The sequence below is a fragment of the Peromyscus eremicus genome, chromosome 4 (assembly GCF_949786415.1).
Source record: "Peromyscus eremicus chromosome 4, PerEre_H2_v1, whole genome shotgun sequence".
NCBI lineage: Eukaryota > Metazoa > Chordata > Mammalia > Rodentia > Cricetidae > Peromyscus > Peromyscus eremicus.
In genome coordinates this window covers 128,513,788-128,529,684 of record NC_081419.1, presented here as the reverse complement: position 1 = coordinate 128,529,684, position 15,897 = coordinate 128,513,788, and the positions used below count along the sequence as shown (strand labels likewise).

At 43.3% G+C, this 15,897-nt stretch overlaps 1 protein-coding gene, 2 non-coding genes and 1 pseudogene across 3 annotated transcripts in view; 1 reads left to right on the top strand and 3 right to left on the bottom strand.

Annotated features, from left to right (window-relative positions):
* The window catches only part of Pigu (phosphatidylinositol glycan anchor biosynthesis class U), a 90,980-nt gene that overhangs the window by 40,194 nt on the left and 34,889 nt on the right, over nt 1–15,897 (top strand). The window contains exon 7 of the mRNA XM_059261711.1: nt 9,057–9,154. Within this exon, the coding sequence (XP_059117694.1) occupies nt 9,057–9,154 (98 nt within the window). The remainder of the gene's footprint in view (nt 1–9,056; nt 9,155–15,897) is intronic.
* On the bottom strand, nt 5,444–5,831 carry LOC131909844 (small ribosomal subunit protein eS12-like; annotated as a pseudogene).
* Trnaa-agc (transfer RNA alanine (anticodon AGC)) lies at nt 9,858–9,935 on the bottom strand. The gene has a single exon. It is a non-coding gene; the product is annotated as a tRNA-Ala (tRNA).
* Nucleotides 12,419–12,525, bottom strand: LOC131910217 (U6 spliceosomal RNA). Its single transcript, XR_009379068.1, has one exon. It is a non-coding gene; the product is annotated as a U6 spliceosomal RNA (small nuclear RNA).

The window sequence follows — 15,897 nt, the reverse complement described above, 5'->3', positions numbered from 1 at the left end:
GCTCTGCCTACCAAGTGCTGGGATTAAAGGCGTGCACCACCACCGCCATGCTCTTGCTATGGCTCTAATAGCTCTGACCCCCCCGGGCAACTTTATTTATTAACATACAATTAAAATCACATTTCAGTACAAATAAAATACCACCATACTTCAGCCCCCCTTTCACCCCTCTTCTTTTGAGAAAAGTTTTCGATATATATCCCAGATAGACTGTAAACTCACAGTGTAGCCCAGACCAGCCTGGGGTTCTTCATTACAAATGCCTCAGCTTTCTGAGTGCTGGTATTATAGGTATGTTTCAACCACCATGCCCAGAATAGAAATTCTTTAATCAATTTCTACCGTTTAGTATTTAGGTGATTTTCTGATATTTAGCTACTTAAATACTACTGCAATTAGCTTTGTCATGTGTATTATTATTATTATTATTTTTTTTTTTGCATTCACAACCAGTGAATCAGGCTTGGGGAGGTGAACACTTGAGGGTCAGGATCTCAAGTCATTCTCAGCTACAGTGTGAGAAGTTTGCAGGCAGCCTGAGTTGCATGAGAGCCTGTTTACAAACAAACAAACCTTAGGAAGAGCTGACAAGCTGACTCAGCAGGTGAAGGTGCCGCCACCCAGTTCACAACCTGAGTTTGATTCTCAGGACCCGTGATGGAAGGAGAGACCCCACTCTCACAAGTTCTCCTATGGTTTCCATATCCTTCTATGCACAAACACAGTTTTATTTTTTAAACTGGGGGGGAAGAAGTTCCAAGAAAATCTCAGACCTACAGTTTTGGTTCCACAGGGAAGCTTTTTTATTATGTGACGCTGGAATTCTGTTGAGTGAATTCATAGTGGGTTTTTTTTTTGTTTTTGTTTTTTTTGGTTTTTCGAGACAGGGTTTCTCTGTGTAGCTTTGCGCCTTTCCTGGAACTCACTTGGTAGCCCAGGCTGGCCTCGAACTCACAGAGATCCACCTTCCTCTACCTCCCAAGTGCTTGGATTCAATGTTATACACATAATTTTGTTCAATATTTTATGAACATTGCCAATTGACTTAACATATTTGTATGTACCTTCTGGGTGGCCATTTATCAGTAGTCTTAAAATGTTTGTATTTTTTATTTATTCTACTTTTTTTTTTCTTGAAACAGAGTTTCCATGTAGCTCTGGTTGTTCTAGAACTCACTATGTAGACCAGGCTGGCCTTGAACTCATAGAGATCTGCCTGCCTCTGCTTCCCAAGTGCTGGTATTAAAGGCATACACCACAATACCTGGTTTATTTATTCTACTTTTGAGAGCCTATCCTAAAGTAATACAGAGGGTTGGGGATGCAGCTCACTTGGTAGAGCATTTGCCCAGCATGCACAAAGCACTGCATAAATTGTGTGTGCTGGTGTACTTTCTAAAGTAATACAGACATTAGCACACATTTGTCATTTTCTTTATACTTTATACTTTTAATTTTAAAAATTAGACATAGTTCATGCACTTGGTAAGAATAAAAGAAATATAAACATACCAAACCAAAAGCAAGCCTTTGTGCACTCTACCCCCGTCTCCATTTCTCATCCGCATTTGTTCTGAAGCTTGGCTCTTCCCTATTGCTGGACATTTGTTTTCCATTGTTGTCTACTATAAATAGAGACTATTGCAGTGTTCCTAATCTATTAAAACATTTGAAGAATTCTGTCATAGCTACATCTCTCTGAACCATGTTGACTCTTCAAGTATATTAGTAATGCCTAGTAATAGTTTTTTCAGTAATACTGAATCAGTTTTTTATTCTCCAAGTTCTGTTTCTGCATTTCACATTTGCATCGTATGAATAGTAAAACTAAAGATAGGATAATTCACTTTCATTTATTTATTTTGGCTTTTTGAAACACTGGCCTCTATTTTATGGTTCAGATATAGACTGAGATCAAGCTGGTGCAGTGATACAGTGGGTCTGGCGTGAGATCATCCAGACTTACATCCCTTTTCTCTCTTTCCATTTCCTGGTCTGTAAGATGGGGGTGGCAATAGTTATTGAAAGGTCTGCTTTTTATGGCATGTGGCATGCTCACTGTCCTGTCTGGAACAAAGCAGGTGTTCAGTTTCACCATCACTGGTGTGGTTAGATTGCCTTGAGACAGACTGCCCTGTCAAAAGCGCACAGTTGCCCAGGGATGTAAGTGCACCGGGCTGTGTCCCTCGCCGCTCGTCTGCCTCCTATTGCCTCAAATGCTGGTGCAATTTCCTTTTCTGATAGTCCTATGGGGCCTCAGCCTTTGGGTCAGTATTCCAGTCTGTCCCACTGCCAGTCTGCCTGGACAGGTCACTGTCTGTGACCCAGTCTCTGACTCTGTGTATTACTTGCTAAGTCCATATCCTGAGTCAGTCCCTTGGCTCCTCCTTGTCTCATCCCTGTGTCTCTTTCCTGCTCTGCCCTGCTGTTGTGCCACCCACCCAGGCCCTCATGAAGGTGCAGTCCCTAGAGGCACCTTCTTGCAGAGGCTTGTTTTGGCCCCCACCCTGATACAGAGAGTTGGAAAACATACAGAGTTAGATTGGGTAATGCCGTTCCCTGATATGGCAGCCAGTCCCCATATCAACTTAGCTAATTTATCCTAATGTTTCTGTGTCAGGCCAAAGGTGAAGCTTTGCTCATGAAACCTAGTGCTTATATGGGCTGGACTAGCAAATACTAGTAAGTTGTATCATTTGGGGGTAAAACTCATATCCCTTGTGGCACAGTTCCTCCTGGTTAGGTATTTTTTCAATTGTAGACCTGTAGATAGGTATTTTGGATTATTTTTGGAACTAAACCCTTTATGCTCTGACCTCTGCCTGCTTGTTGAGACTTTAGATGGCAGATTGTAACTTTGACTAAAGTATATTAGGTATACACAAAAAATACAAAAACTGGGCTAGGACTGTACCTCAGTTGGTAGAGTGCTTGCCTAGCTGATATAATCCCTCACAATGCATAAACTAGAGGTGGTGGCCTATGTCTGAAGTCGTAGCATTTGGAAAGTAGAGACAGGAAGATCAGAAGTTCGAGGTCATCCTCAACTACATTGCAAGCCCAAGGCCAGCCTGAGCTATATAAGACCCAGTATCAAAAAGAAAAAAGGGAGTGGGGTGTCCCTTGTAGATGCTGGTAATGTTCTGCCTCTCAGTCTGGGTTCTACAATTCATTATTCTGTAAAACTTCCTTTATCTAACCTAAAGGTTCCCACGTTTTCTTTTTGTTGTTGCTTTGTTTGTTTTGTCTTGAGACAGGCTCTTAGGTATCCTACCTAGGCTGACCTTGAACTCACTATATAGCTGAGAATCAAGGTTGAACTCTTTGATTTTCCAGCCTCCATTCCCCTTTCCTGTTAGTGGAGGCTTTCCCCACAGTGCCTGGTCTTCTAGTTACTCCTTCCAGCGTCCCCGTTTTGCCATGTTGTGTTAGTTAACATCTCACCTATTCTTAGTACATCATTCTCCCTCACCTGTTTTGCAAACGCTGTTCCTTAGATGCCTGGGTCCCACCTACTCACTCTTCAGAACTCTGGTGTCAGCATCCTCTGATGGGCTAGTCTGTACTTGGTTCTTACATTTTGTGTCATTTGCTGGGAGCTCCGTGAGGACATCATAAACTGAGTCCCCAGTCTCCCTGACACCCAGCATGTCATGAGGACATAAACTGAGTCCCAGTCTCCCTGACACCCAGCATGTCATGAGGACATAAACTGAGCCCCAGTCTCCCTGATACCCAGCATGTCATGAGGACGTAAACTGAGTCCCAGTCTCCCTGACACCCAGCATGTCATGAGGACATAAACTGAGTCCCAGTCTCCCTGACACCCAGCATGTCATGAGGACGTAAACTGAGTCCCAGTCTCCCTGACACCCAGCATGTCATGAGGACGTAAACTGAGTCCCAGTCTCCCTGACACCCAGCATGTCATGAGGACATAAACTGAGTCCCAGTCTCCCTGACACCCAGCATGTCATGAGGACATAAACTGAGTCCCAGTCTCCCTGACACCCAGCATGTCATGAGGACGTAAACTGAGTCCCAGTCTCCCTGACACCCAGCATGTTGACGCAGAGCAGACCTGGGCAGTGCCCACTTACTGCACAGCTTGCACCTTCCCTGCCCCGTGCCAACCACGTGTCGTTCTAACTCAATGCTTTCTTCATTCTTCTAGCCCCTTTTAAGAGTTTTTCCAAACCTGTGGACCTCCATGTGCCCATCCATGCCTGCTTCTCATCTCATACCAGACCAGGCTGCTGGCTGTAGTAGCACCATGTTTCTACTCCAGAGTTTAGGCCTCCGCCATCACTGTTCTCGAAAGCTTCCCTGGGCCAGGCCCCTGGCGTTAGAGCCCTCAACTGCTCCTCTGGAGGATCTTACCATTCTAAGACGGGGTTGTGTTATACCTTCCCCATGGTACATGACCCTCTGTTTAATGGTCTGTGGAGGCTTCTAAGGGTATTGGTTTGCTTTGATATGCTTGCTTTTCTTTCTGTCTGTCTGTCTGTCTGTCTTTTTCCCCCCAGCCCTGAGACAGAGTTTCTCTGTTTAGCCCTGGGTCCTGGAGCTCACTCTGTAGCCCAGGCTGGCCTCAAACTCACAGAGATCCATCTACCTCTGCCTCCTGAATGCTGGGATTAAAGGCATGTGTCACCATGCCCAGCAGTATGCTTTTTAAAAGGATCCCTGTGTATTACTGAATGATGTTCATTCAGTCAGTCAGTTAGGCATTCGTCATGTGTGCTTTGAAAGGTGGAAGAGATTCAAAATTAAGAAAGACTCATTGCCCTGGAGAAATTCCCAAGACAGATAGGGAGGAGAAGGAACTGGCATTGCTAGAAGTCAGCAGAGGAGGCTGCTGAGTAAGAGCTAAAAGGATGGACAGGCGCAGGCGGGCAACTTTAACTTCTCTACTTACCTTGCTTCTGTGCCTTGGTTTCTTCACTGGTGAAATGAGCAGACTACGTGATTTTATCACATTCAATGTGCACAAGAAAAGGAGCTGAAGGTAGTTCTTCCCCAAGTCTGTTGTGACGCTTCCCTGAGGGCCTGCCTCTTTGAGTCTGGCACATTCTTGAGGTAGACATTACACGTGCATGTCACCTGCTGAGCAGTAAATGTTAGCTGTAACTACTTTTGTTAACTCTGCTTTGGCTCCACATGCCACTGAAGGATGACAGGAAAAGTGCTCGGTCAGAAAGAATAGCCTGAGCAGACACATGAATGGAAGAGCCTGGTATTTTCAGAAACTGGAGTGTGTGTCGTGGTGTAGTGTAGTGTAGTGTAGTGTAGTGTAGTGTAGGCAGGACCAGGACGTGTAGGCAAGTGGTGAGAGGTGAAGCGAAGGAGACGAAGATCCTGAGGATCTTGCTTGCCCTTGGAGTTTGAGCTTAATCTGACTGATGAGACGGGACTTTGAGAAGTCGGTTTGGTTTTGTGTTATTCATTTCTTACACTTGAGGAACTCTTCAATGATGTTCTTGTCTCGAGATTCTTTGCCGTAGTCCTTAACCACTGCACAACTCAACAACCACTTGATGGGGTCTCCCCTCCAGTCACTTTGCAGAGGCCCACCCATTCCCCTAGTCTCTTGCTGTCATCAAATTTAATCAGTTTGTTTTGGTGGTCGGTACAAAGGGTCTCCACCAATTTGATATGCATAACTGGCAGCAAGCACACACGCAGATGGGCTTGGCAGTTGTCCAAGGCCTTGGCAGCTTTGAGATTCCACATGGTGGGCCATTGCAAATGAGGGTGGCTTTCAGTACCTCTTGTTGTGAAGCGGTATGAATGTCCATTACAACTCCAGCAGCCATGCCTTGTTTGGCCATGGCAGTGGGTTATGGGTGAAATCCAGTCTTAAATACACTTGAGCCTCTGCTACTACATGACATGGCAGCAGTGGGAAAAGACTGGTTTTTGGTTTCTTGAGACAGGGTCTCATGTAGCCCAGGCTGGTAACTAAGCCAGAGGTGTCCATGAGTTCCTGACCCTCCTACCTTGCCTCCAGGAGTGCTGACATTATAGGCGTGCACTGCCATATCTGGCTTTGTCCTTGTACATAAATCATTGTCTGCTTTAGCAGTCTCTTTTGGTGCTTCTGGGAAGGAGGGGCCCCGAAGAAAGACTGCTGAACACTAATGATAGATGAGAGCAAGGAATGACCTATACTTCAGAGGTGAATCTGTGCGCTGGGGACCTGGTGTAAGAAGGAATGTGGAGTTGAGGGATCCAGCTGGACTTTGATGCCACTTATTAATAGAAAGCAGGCAGAACAGATTCTAACTTCCTAAGATTTCCTCCTAGGCCTTGGGAATAGAGCTCAGTGGTAGAGCACTTGCCCAGCAAGGCCCTGGGTTGCATCCCCTAGTACTAATTTAAAAAAATTATCTAAGATATCATCCAAGGGCTGGGCATAGTGGCAGATGCCTTTAATCCTAGCACCCAGGAGTCAGAGGCAGGTGGATATCTGTGAGTTCAGTGGCAGCCTGGTCTACATAGTGAGTTCTAGGACAGCCAGGACTATGTAGAGAGACCTTGTCTCTAAATTAATTAATTAATAATAAAAAAGGAAGGCATACTGCTTCTTCCTGGTCCTCAGAGCACATTTTCTAAGACATTTCTAAGTTCATTCAAGCCTCTACTAACCTTTTTTCTCTCTTGGGTCTTAGAGACGGTTGTTCCAGACAAGCAATTATTGATCTTAGGCAATTAGGGTGGGAGGTAACTGTGTTTATTTCACTCTCTGGTGTCTCCTGGGGCAGAGACTGAGGTGAAGGTCATGTGTTTTCACCTCATTTGTATGAATGAATGGATTGGAACAATGGCCTCCCCGCTATGACAACACTTAATGGATCTTTCCTCTCGCCAACTACCAAATATGTAGAAAAGCATGTAAAATAAAAAATTCTCTCTAGCATTTCCTCACTCTTAGCCAGTTTCCCACAAATAGTTATTCATTTTTTTGGCCAGGTCAGGGAATCCTGAGCTTACTTTTCTCTGAGCTATATGTAGCAAAGCACCTTTCTCCCGGGTGCCCACCTCCCTGTCCCAGGGGACCTGATTCTGGTTCCAGATCTATATAGCTTGGTAGGTAGGAGGAAGCTTCTCCTGGTGTCAGGACTCGGCTAGGCCTGTCCCGTCTCTGCTCAGTTGTTTTCGCAAGTACCTGAAGTTCAGAGTGTCTTGTCTGTCACTCATCAGTGCAGCACGACAGCCTTGTTCCAGGAATTCTGCTCTTTGTCTTTTACATCCAACTTCCTCCTTACTCTGCCTTCTTCCTACTTCTGTACTGTCCACCATAACCTTGTAGTTTCTTGGTTTGAAGAATGGAATGTTCAGAGTTCTTCTTTTCTGCTTTCTCATCTTTTTTAAGATTAACATTCAAAATAATGGTTTAATCGTGACATTTCATATATGTGTCTTTATAATTCTCATTTGTTCCTCCCCCCCATATCCTATCTCTCCCCCAGCTTGTTCCCCTTCTTCCTCAGTTTGTACCCCCTAATGCTTTTTTTAAAAGCATGCGTTCCTTTACTGTATTTTCCACTTTCCTTAAACTCTTTTCTTTCCCCATCATACTCCTCTTCTAATTCCATCACACGCATGCGTTCTAGCCTTTTCTTTTCCCAAGGTGACTCTTTTGTGTTTCAAGTAAATAAAGTACTTGAGGGGACGGTGAGATTGCAGTCAGTAAATAGACTACTTTAGTGAGTGAAAGAGCATATCGATCATTTGTGTATGTGTCCCTGGAACTAGGCTGGGAAAGGTGTAAACTTCCTCGGATTGGGTAGAGTGAGGGGTTCCTCTTATTGTGAAACACTGTTGAGAAGATTTCTGTTATTTTTAGTAAAGAGTTGATTCCACATTCATGAGAGTAACCATGAGTATTATTGTTTTATATACCATAATCATATGAGACATGTGCTTTGAACCATTATATTCAACTGATTCTAGGTCACTTTGAAGCCTGTATTGAAACCTGTCACCTTGGTATAAAGGTACCTAGTTGTCTTAAAATATCTGAAAGGGAATAGCTGTTGGTTTGTTTGTTTTTTTCCAAATAGAAAAATCAATGCCTTTCCTATAATGCAAACAAAGCATGTTACGTGTGTTCTTTTTTTTTCTTTTCCTGAGACAGGGTTTCTCTGTGTAGTCCTGGCTATCCTGGGACTTACTCTGTAGAACAGGCTGGCCTTAAACTCAGAGATCCACCTGCTTCTGCCTCCCAAGTACTGAGATTAAAGGCATGCACCACTATCACCTGGCTATATTCATTTTTAAAGTTTTTAAAGAAAACCGACAAATTAAGTCTGATGGCATAAGCCATATCTCTTAAATTTTAACTTAACAAGATATTATTGTAAGTATCTTTTCACATCATCACAGATTCTTTCATAAATGCTAATGACTCCCTAATAGTCAGTTTTGTGTGGGGAGTAGACTTATTATTAATAAAAGGATGTACTCTCAGCTGGACGTGATGGCTTATGTTTGTTACCCCAGCACTTGGAGGACTTAGGCAGAAGGATTGCTACAAGGTTGATGCCATCCTAGACTACAAAGTGAAACCAAAAAACAAAGCATCAATAATAAGTTTTATTTAGAAAAAAAGAAGCATGACTTCAGTAGAGGTATTACAGAGTGGTGAGCTAGTGTGATACCCAGAGGGCTAGGTTTCACAGCTCTCAATATCATGAACAGTAATTGCAGGTTTAATAACTCGGTGTATTAGACATGGATGTTAATAGATGTTATCTATCTGTAAATCTTTGGGCTGAGGTTTTGTAAAAATATTTCTAGATCTGAAAAAGTCTAAGAAACATGTCTGTGACATTGCAGGTTGCTAAAGGTAGGTGATTTTTGACTTCCGTGGTTCCTTCCGTGGGAACTAAGCCAAGTGCTTTCATTCTGTCTGAGTTTGCACAGTACCTTGTGTATCAGGAAGCACTTGGCAGGTAATTGGGCACTTAGGAGTTTCATGTTGATATGGACTTGTTGAGTGAAATCTTGATTGATGAGGCTGGGTTATTCTACACCTTTGTTTCTTTTCACAGGCAGTGTTTTCCTCAGTGCTATTTTTCTTGCCTTAGCAACATACCAGTCTCTGTACCCAATCACCTTGTTTGCCCCAGGACTTCTCTATCTCCTCCAGGTAAGCACTTGCTGGTGCCAGTGCCCAAGTGATACCTAGGACATGGCCTGGTCCTTTCTTGGGGTTAGGGGGAGGAACAGCAAGGGGCACTGCCCGTGTTTGGAGCTAGGGAGCTAGCTCAGTGGTTGGTGTTTGCCTGGCACACTGAGGCCCTGGTTCAATCTCTAGTGCTACACACAAGACAAAGCAGCCTTAAAAACGTTGCTGGGGCAGGGCGGTGGTGGTGCACGCCTTTAATCCCAGCACTAGGGAGGCAGAGCCAGGCGGATCTCTGTGAGTTCGAGGCCAGCCTGGGCTACAGAGTGAGTTCCAGGACAGGTGCAAAGCTACACAGAGAAACCCTGTCTCGGAAAAACAAACAAACAAACCAAACCCAAACAAAACAAACAAACAAAAATGTTGTTGGGATTGGGTCTTCCTGCTTCTACCTGAAAAGCAGACTAATGGGAAACAAAGAGACTGAATAGCCACTAAGTTTTGACTGTGTCTGCCATTGCAAGTATGTAGGAGCAGTTCATTTAGAATGTCTGCAGTTGGGATCCACTGAACACTGGGCACTTCTTTGTTTCACCTAATGTACATAGACCTCTTTGAGCTCATTTATAGTTTTTTTTCTTAATAATTGCACTTGCCTTGTAAGGTTCTTACAGTGATTATATAAAATGGCCATTTTTTTGTTTGTTTGTTTGTTTGTTTGTTTGTTTGTTTTTGGAGCTGAGGATCGAACCCAGGGCCTTGTGCTTGCTAGGCAAGCGCTCTACCACTGAGCTAAATCCCCAACCCCTAAATGGCCATTTTTAAAAAATAAAGATTTGGGGCTGGAGAGATGGCTCAGAAGTTAAGAGCACTGCTTGCTCTTCCAAAGGTCCTGAGTTCAATTCCCAGCAACCACATGGTGGCTCACAACCATCTGTAATGAGATCTGGTGCCCTCTTCTGGCCTGCAGGTATATGTGCAGATGGAACATTGTATACATAATAAATAAATAAATTAAAAAAAGAAGAGCTATAAAAAAAATAAAAATAAAAAAAATAAAGATTTATTTATTTTTATGTGCATTAGCATTTTGCCTGTATATATGTTTGTGTGTGGGTACCAGATTCCCTGGAACTGGAGTTATAGACAGTTGTAAATTGCCTTGTGGGCACTGGGAATTGAGTCTGGGTCCTCTGGAAAAGCAGCCAGTGCTCTTAACCACTGAGCCACCTCTCCAGTTCCCTAAAAATGACAAATTTTAAGTAGTGTCTTCTGTTTTCAGTAAGCACTTGACTCCACACTAGTGAAAGTGATGGTAGGTATTGTCCTTTTTTGAAGCATGAGGCACCAACCAGTCTTACACCATTATACCTGGCTGACTTCGGCACTACTTTGGGACCTAGGCCACTTTGCCATGGTAAGAACATAGTGGATGTTCACTACAGACCATAGTAATGGAAGAGTACAAAGTGCTGACATTTGTGGAGAATAGCCTACATATTAAGCCCTCTGTAGACATCATTTGAAAGAACTTTAAAGAACTTAATGGGGCAGATTGTATTATTAGCCATAGAGTAACTAAATATATTTCATTTAGACACGTGAGTTAAAGCTAGAACGTTAGGAGGTTCTCTTAACTAAACCATCAGATGACAGCCCTGAGCTGTGAGCTCAGGCAGTCTGACTTGGAAGTTGCTTTCCAACTGTCTCTTTTTTCAGCTTGTAAAGAATATACACCTTGCCGGGCAGTGGTGGCGCACGCCTTTAATCCCAGCATTCGGGAGGCAGAGGCAGGTGGATCTCTGTGAGTTCGAGGCCAGCCTGGTCTCCAAAGCGAGTTCCAGGAAAGGCGCAAAGCTACACAGAGAAACTCTGTCTCAAAAAACCAAAAAAAAAAGAAAAAAGAAAAAAAAGAAAGAAAAAGGGAATAGGATAGTTTCTGACATCGTGGTTGACACTCTTGGCCTTCCTCTTTAGTTCCCTCAATTATAAATTAGGATAATGGGCCAGCAAGATGGATCAGCCTGTAAAGCACTTGGCACATAAGCCTGACAACCCGAGTCAGATCCCCTGAACCCACAGGGAAGAGGAGACCTCATTTCCCAAAGTGGTCTTCTGACTTCCGCACACATAAGCATGTTGTGCTTACATATCACACACATGCACATGCATGCAAGCATGCACACACTAATAATAATGATAAATAAAAATTTTAAGTGGGATAATAGTGGGGTTGGGGATTTAGCTCTGTGGTAAAACGCTTGGCTAACAAGTGCAAGGCCCTAGGTTCGGTCCTCAGCTCCGGAAAAAAAAAAAGGGATAATAGTACCTGTTGAAAGGGTTAATACATGTTGTATATCTAGAATGCAGTCTAATGAGAGCTCGGCAGGTGTAGTTATTTAGTATTCAGATGGCAATGATGTGGTCACGGAAAGGACATTGTCATTAGCTTGTAAATATGAGGAGTGGTGAGGGGAAGGAAAATTACTTCTTTTCTAGAATCAAAGGAACTGTAAAGTTAGTTTGTATTTTCTCCTTTGACACCATAAACCTTCCTCCATGCTGCTGGTAGAGATTCTAGAGACTGTAAAATGTAGATAAGTGGGTAAACTAGTGTCTCATCAGAACCAAAGGGAAAGGCTGTTTTTCTGTTCTCTCAGGAGACATGGGGTCAAAAGCAGGGATGCTGCATTTGGCTCCCTGGTGAGTCACTGATGAAAATGATAGTTTGAGCCCATTTGGTCCCCTCCCCCAACTCTGCTCTTCCTTTGACCTTGACTTGGAGCCTAATTTCCAAATTAGAGAGATGCTTACAGTGTTATGATCTGATAGCATGCAGAATAAAACAGACAGCCCAGTATGCACAGCACCGGAGTCCACAGTGGAAAACAAGCTGAGCTGTGCCCTTAGTGGTGGTGCTTATTTGTAACTAGCACTCAGGTGACTGAGGCAGGGGGATTGTCATGAGTTTGGGGCCAGCCTGATTACATAAAGAGGTCCAGGCTAGCGTGGGCTACATAGCAAAAAACCAAAACAAACGTACAGAAGGGAAAAAGAAGATAAGGGAAAAGCTTGACTGTGATGCTGATGAGGGAGACTGGGGTGGGGGTGGGGGTGGGGGTTTCAGGGAGCTCCTGGCACCATCCAGGAAGTTTTCTCTACCCTCTTCCTTTTTGTTTGGGATTCTCTCTCCCTCCCCTCTCTCTCCCTCCCCCACTCCCTCCCTCTCTCCCTCCCTCTCTCTTAGGTTACAGTCTTCTATATGCTTTGTTGGACTTCAAAGCATCTTAAAATATGGAACACTTGACGAATGTGTGTGTCATCCTTGTACAGGGGCCATGCTGATCTTCTCTGTATTGTTCCAATTTTAGCATATGTGCTGCTGAAGAGAGCATTTTCTTGGAATTCTTAACCTTGGGTTTGGGACCCTGCTCTCTTTCAATGACAGTAACAGACACTGGGGAAATACCTTGTAGATGCTCTTTTGATTTTTTTTTTTTTCTTTAATACAATCTGACCTCTTGAATTGAAGAAGTTAAACCCATGACTGCCATAGTTTTCCGTGTCTTGGTCATTTCATGATGCCTCACAAGGGAGTCAATCCCGTCAGGTATTTTGACAACTGCGTTCTTCCTTCCCAGGCCTTCTTCAGGAGGGGCCCTTCTTTAGAAATTTTACACCCTGCTCCATTTCCCTAACAGCTTTCTGTTGTTTGTTCTGCATCCAGAAGGGCTCAGGGCGGAGGTAGCAGGGCTGTTAGCTTTTTCATCTTTACAAATAGACAAAATATAGGGCAGAGCTTGATCATGTATTTATAATTCACTATTCTGAGGTAGCCTTGAACTCCTGATCCTTTTGCCTCAGTAGTCAGTTATTCTAGTCTTCTTGTTGTGTTCCAGGCTAGTGAGAGACTCTGTCTCAAAATTTAAAAAAGGAAAAAAAAAAAAAAAAAGAGGGCTGGAGAGATGGCTCAGAGGTTAAGAGCACTGGCTGCTCTTCCAGAGGTCCTGAGTTCAATTCCCAGCAACCACATGGTGGCTCCCAACCATCTGTAATGAGATCTGGCGCCCTTTTCTGTATACATAATAAATAAATAAATCTTAAAAAAAAAAATGAAAAAGAGAAAGGTGAGCAGTGCCTGAGGAACAGCACCAAAGTTGTCTTCTGTATTCATGTGCACACATATATACATATACACATATGTGTGCACAGTCACAAAGACACATATAGACAAAAAAGGAGTGGGAAATGCAATTTTTTAATTTTTTTTCAAGACAGGGTTTCTCTGTGTAGCTTTAGTGCCTGTCGTGGAACTCACTCTGTAGACCAGGCTGGCCTTGAACTCACAGAGATGTGCCTGGCTTTGCCTCCCGAGTGCTGGGATTAAAGGCATGTGCCATCACTGCCAGGCAGGAAATGCAAATTTTAAATGAAATTTTAAAAAATGCAGTCTCTTCCATGTATATATGTGCATGTATTTTTGTTTACATGTGTGGGAAGCAAGTGTCTATGCAGATGCACATGAACACATGTGTGTCTGCTTGTGGACACCAGAGGATGATATTAGATGATTTCCTTGATTTCTTTCTGCCTTATATATTGGGGCAGGAGATCTCACTTGAACCCATAGTTCCCCAATTTGGCTTATCTACTAGGAGCTTGTTGAAGATATCCCTTGTCTACATGTCCTGAGTACTGGGATTACAGGCATAAACCACCTTATGGGTTCTTGTTTTAAGATTCCAAGTGCTGCGGGGTGGTGGTGGCACACGCCTTTAATCCCAGCACTGGGGAGGCAGAGCCAGGGGGATCTCTGTGTGTTCGAGGCTAGCCTAGTCTACAGAGTGAGATCCAGGACAGGCACCAAAACTACACAGAGAAACCCTGTCTCAAAAAACCAAAAAAAAAAAAAAAAAAAAAAAAAAGATTCTGAGCGCTTAAATATAAAATCATTGTTTGGTTTCAGCTCCCTTTAAAGACTTGGTTCTGATAACTAGCTTTTCCCTTTTCATGTCATGACAGAAAATCGTTTCTATGGAAATATTTTAGAGCATTAAGGAGAGGGAAATTAATTTCTCTCCTGTTGGAACTTGAGTTAGTTCAGTGGAACACTAGCCTAGCATGTACAAGACTCTAGGGTCAGTGTCTAGTCCTGAAAATAACCTCTCCCTTCTCTGGTAAGGCTTGGCTTTTCTACCACAAGAAGCCCTCAATAAGCAGTTTGAGAATTATTGTTCCTAAATATTTATTTATATAGTGTGACTTTTGGGATATTATAAGTATTATTTAAAAATTCCAGTTTGTGGGTGTATATATTCATGAACCAAATCTGGCCACAGATAGGTTTAGTTCATCTTAGTATTTAATTTTAGAAAATAAGTTATGAGTGGGTTGGGGAAATGGTTCAGTGGGTAAAGTACTTGCTGTGGAAGTGGAAAGACTTAAATGTGTGCCCTCAGAACACATATAAATTCAGGGTGGGCACAGCAGACCTCGTGTAATCCAGCACTTAGGACACAGAGTAAGGGGGTCCCTGCCGCCATGAGCTCGCGCTGAAGTGAAAGGTCCTGCCGAAGACAGTATATAAGGTGGAGAGTGATGGCAGACATCCAGTATCAGCCTCTGCCTTCCACATGCATGCAGCTGACCCCACCCTTAGGTGTAAGCATGCATACACACAAATACATGCATAGTTGTATTTTTCAAAATTACATTAAGAATTTCCATTTCTGGCTTTTTAAAAATAACTTATTTTTAGTTTTATGTGCATTGGTGTTTGCCTGCATGTATGTCTGTGTGAGAGTGTCAGATCCCCTGGAACTGTAGTTACAGACAGTTGTGAACTGCCATGTGAGTGCTGGGAATTGAACCTGAGTCCTCTGGAAAAATAACTAGTTCTCTTAATGGCTGAGCCATCTCTCAGCCCCACCATTTCTGGTTTCTTATACAAGTGTGTATATGTGTGTTTGTGTGTAAGTACATGTGTGCACATGGTATGGTGGCCAGAGGACAATCTGGTGTTCATCAGGTACTGTTATTTATTTTTGTTGGTTTGTTTTGAGACAGGGTCTGTCACTGGCTTAGAACTCACCAAATCGGCTAGGCTGGTTAGCCAGTGAACCCGTGAAATCCCCGTCTCCACCTCCTCAGAGCTGGGATTACAAGCACTTACCACCACACCTAGCATTGATTGGCACAGATTTTTGCAATCAAACTCAGGTCCTCATATTTGCAAGGCAAGCCTCTCACTGATATAAGCTATCTCCCCAGCCTTTCTGGCTTCTTTTGAAGAATTTGAAGATCTGCCTCTTTCATATAGAGCATACCCTCCTAACTTTACCATAGTCCCCATGCTTCATCTCTGTCACACTTGTTACCTGTTCTTCCCCTATAGATACTTGATTCATGTTTTTGTTTGTTTCTATGTATGCATGTACTTACCAAAAGGTCTAGAAACAATGACTGGGCCATCCTTAGTGCCCATACTGTAATCTAGAGTTGCCATTTACCCATCAAAAGAAATGAATTTCTTAAAGAAATGGTTGGTTCCAGCACAGGGCAATCATAGAATGTTGTGATATCAGATAACAAGCCACAGCAGCTACTGAAGTCATCCCAAAAGGACTCAAGATCCAACTGAAGATTCTCCCATTGACCAAAGCTGGATTCAGTAGGATAAGAATTCCTGGGGCTAGGGACTGAGAATGGAGCTCAGTTGGTAGAATACTTGACCTGGGTTTCATTTCTAATGCATTTCTGTAATCTCA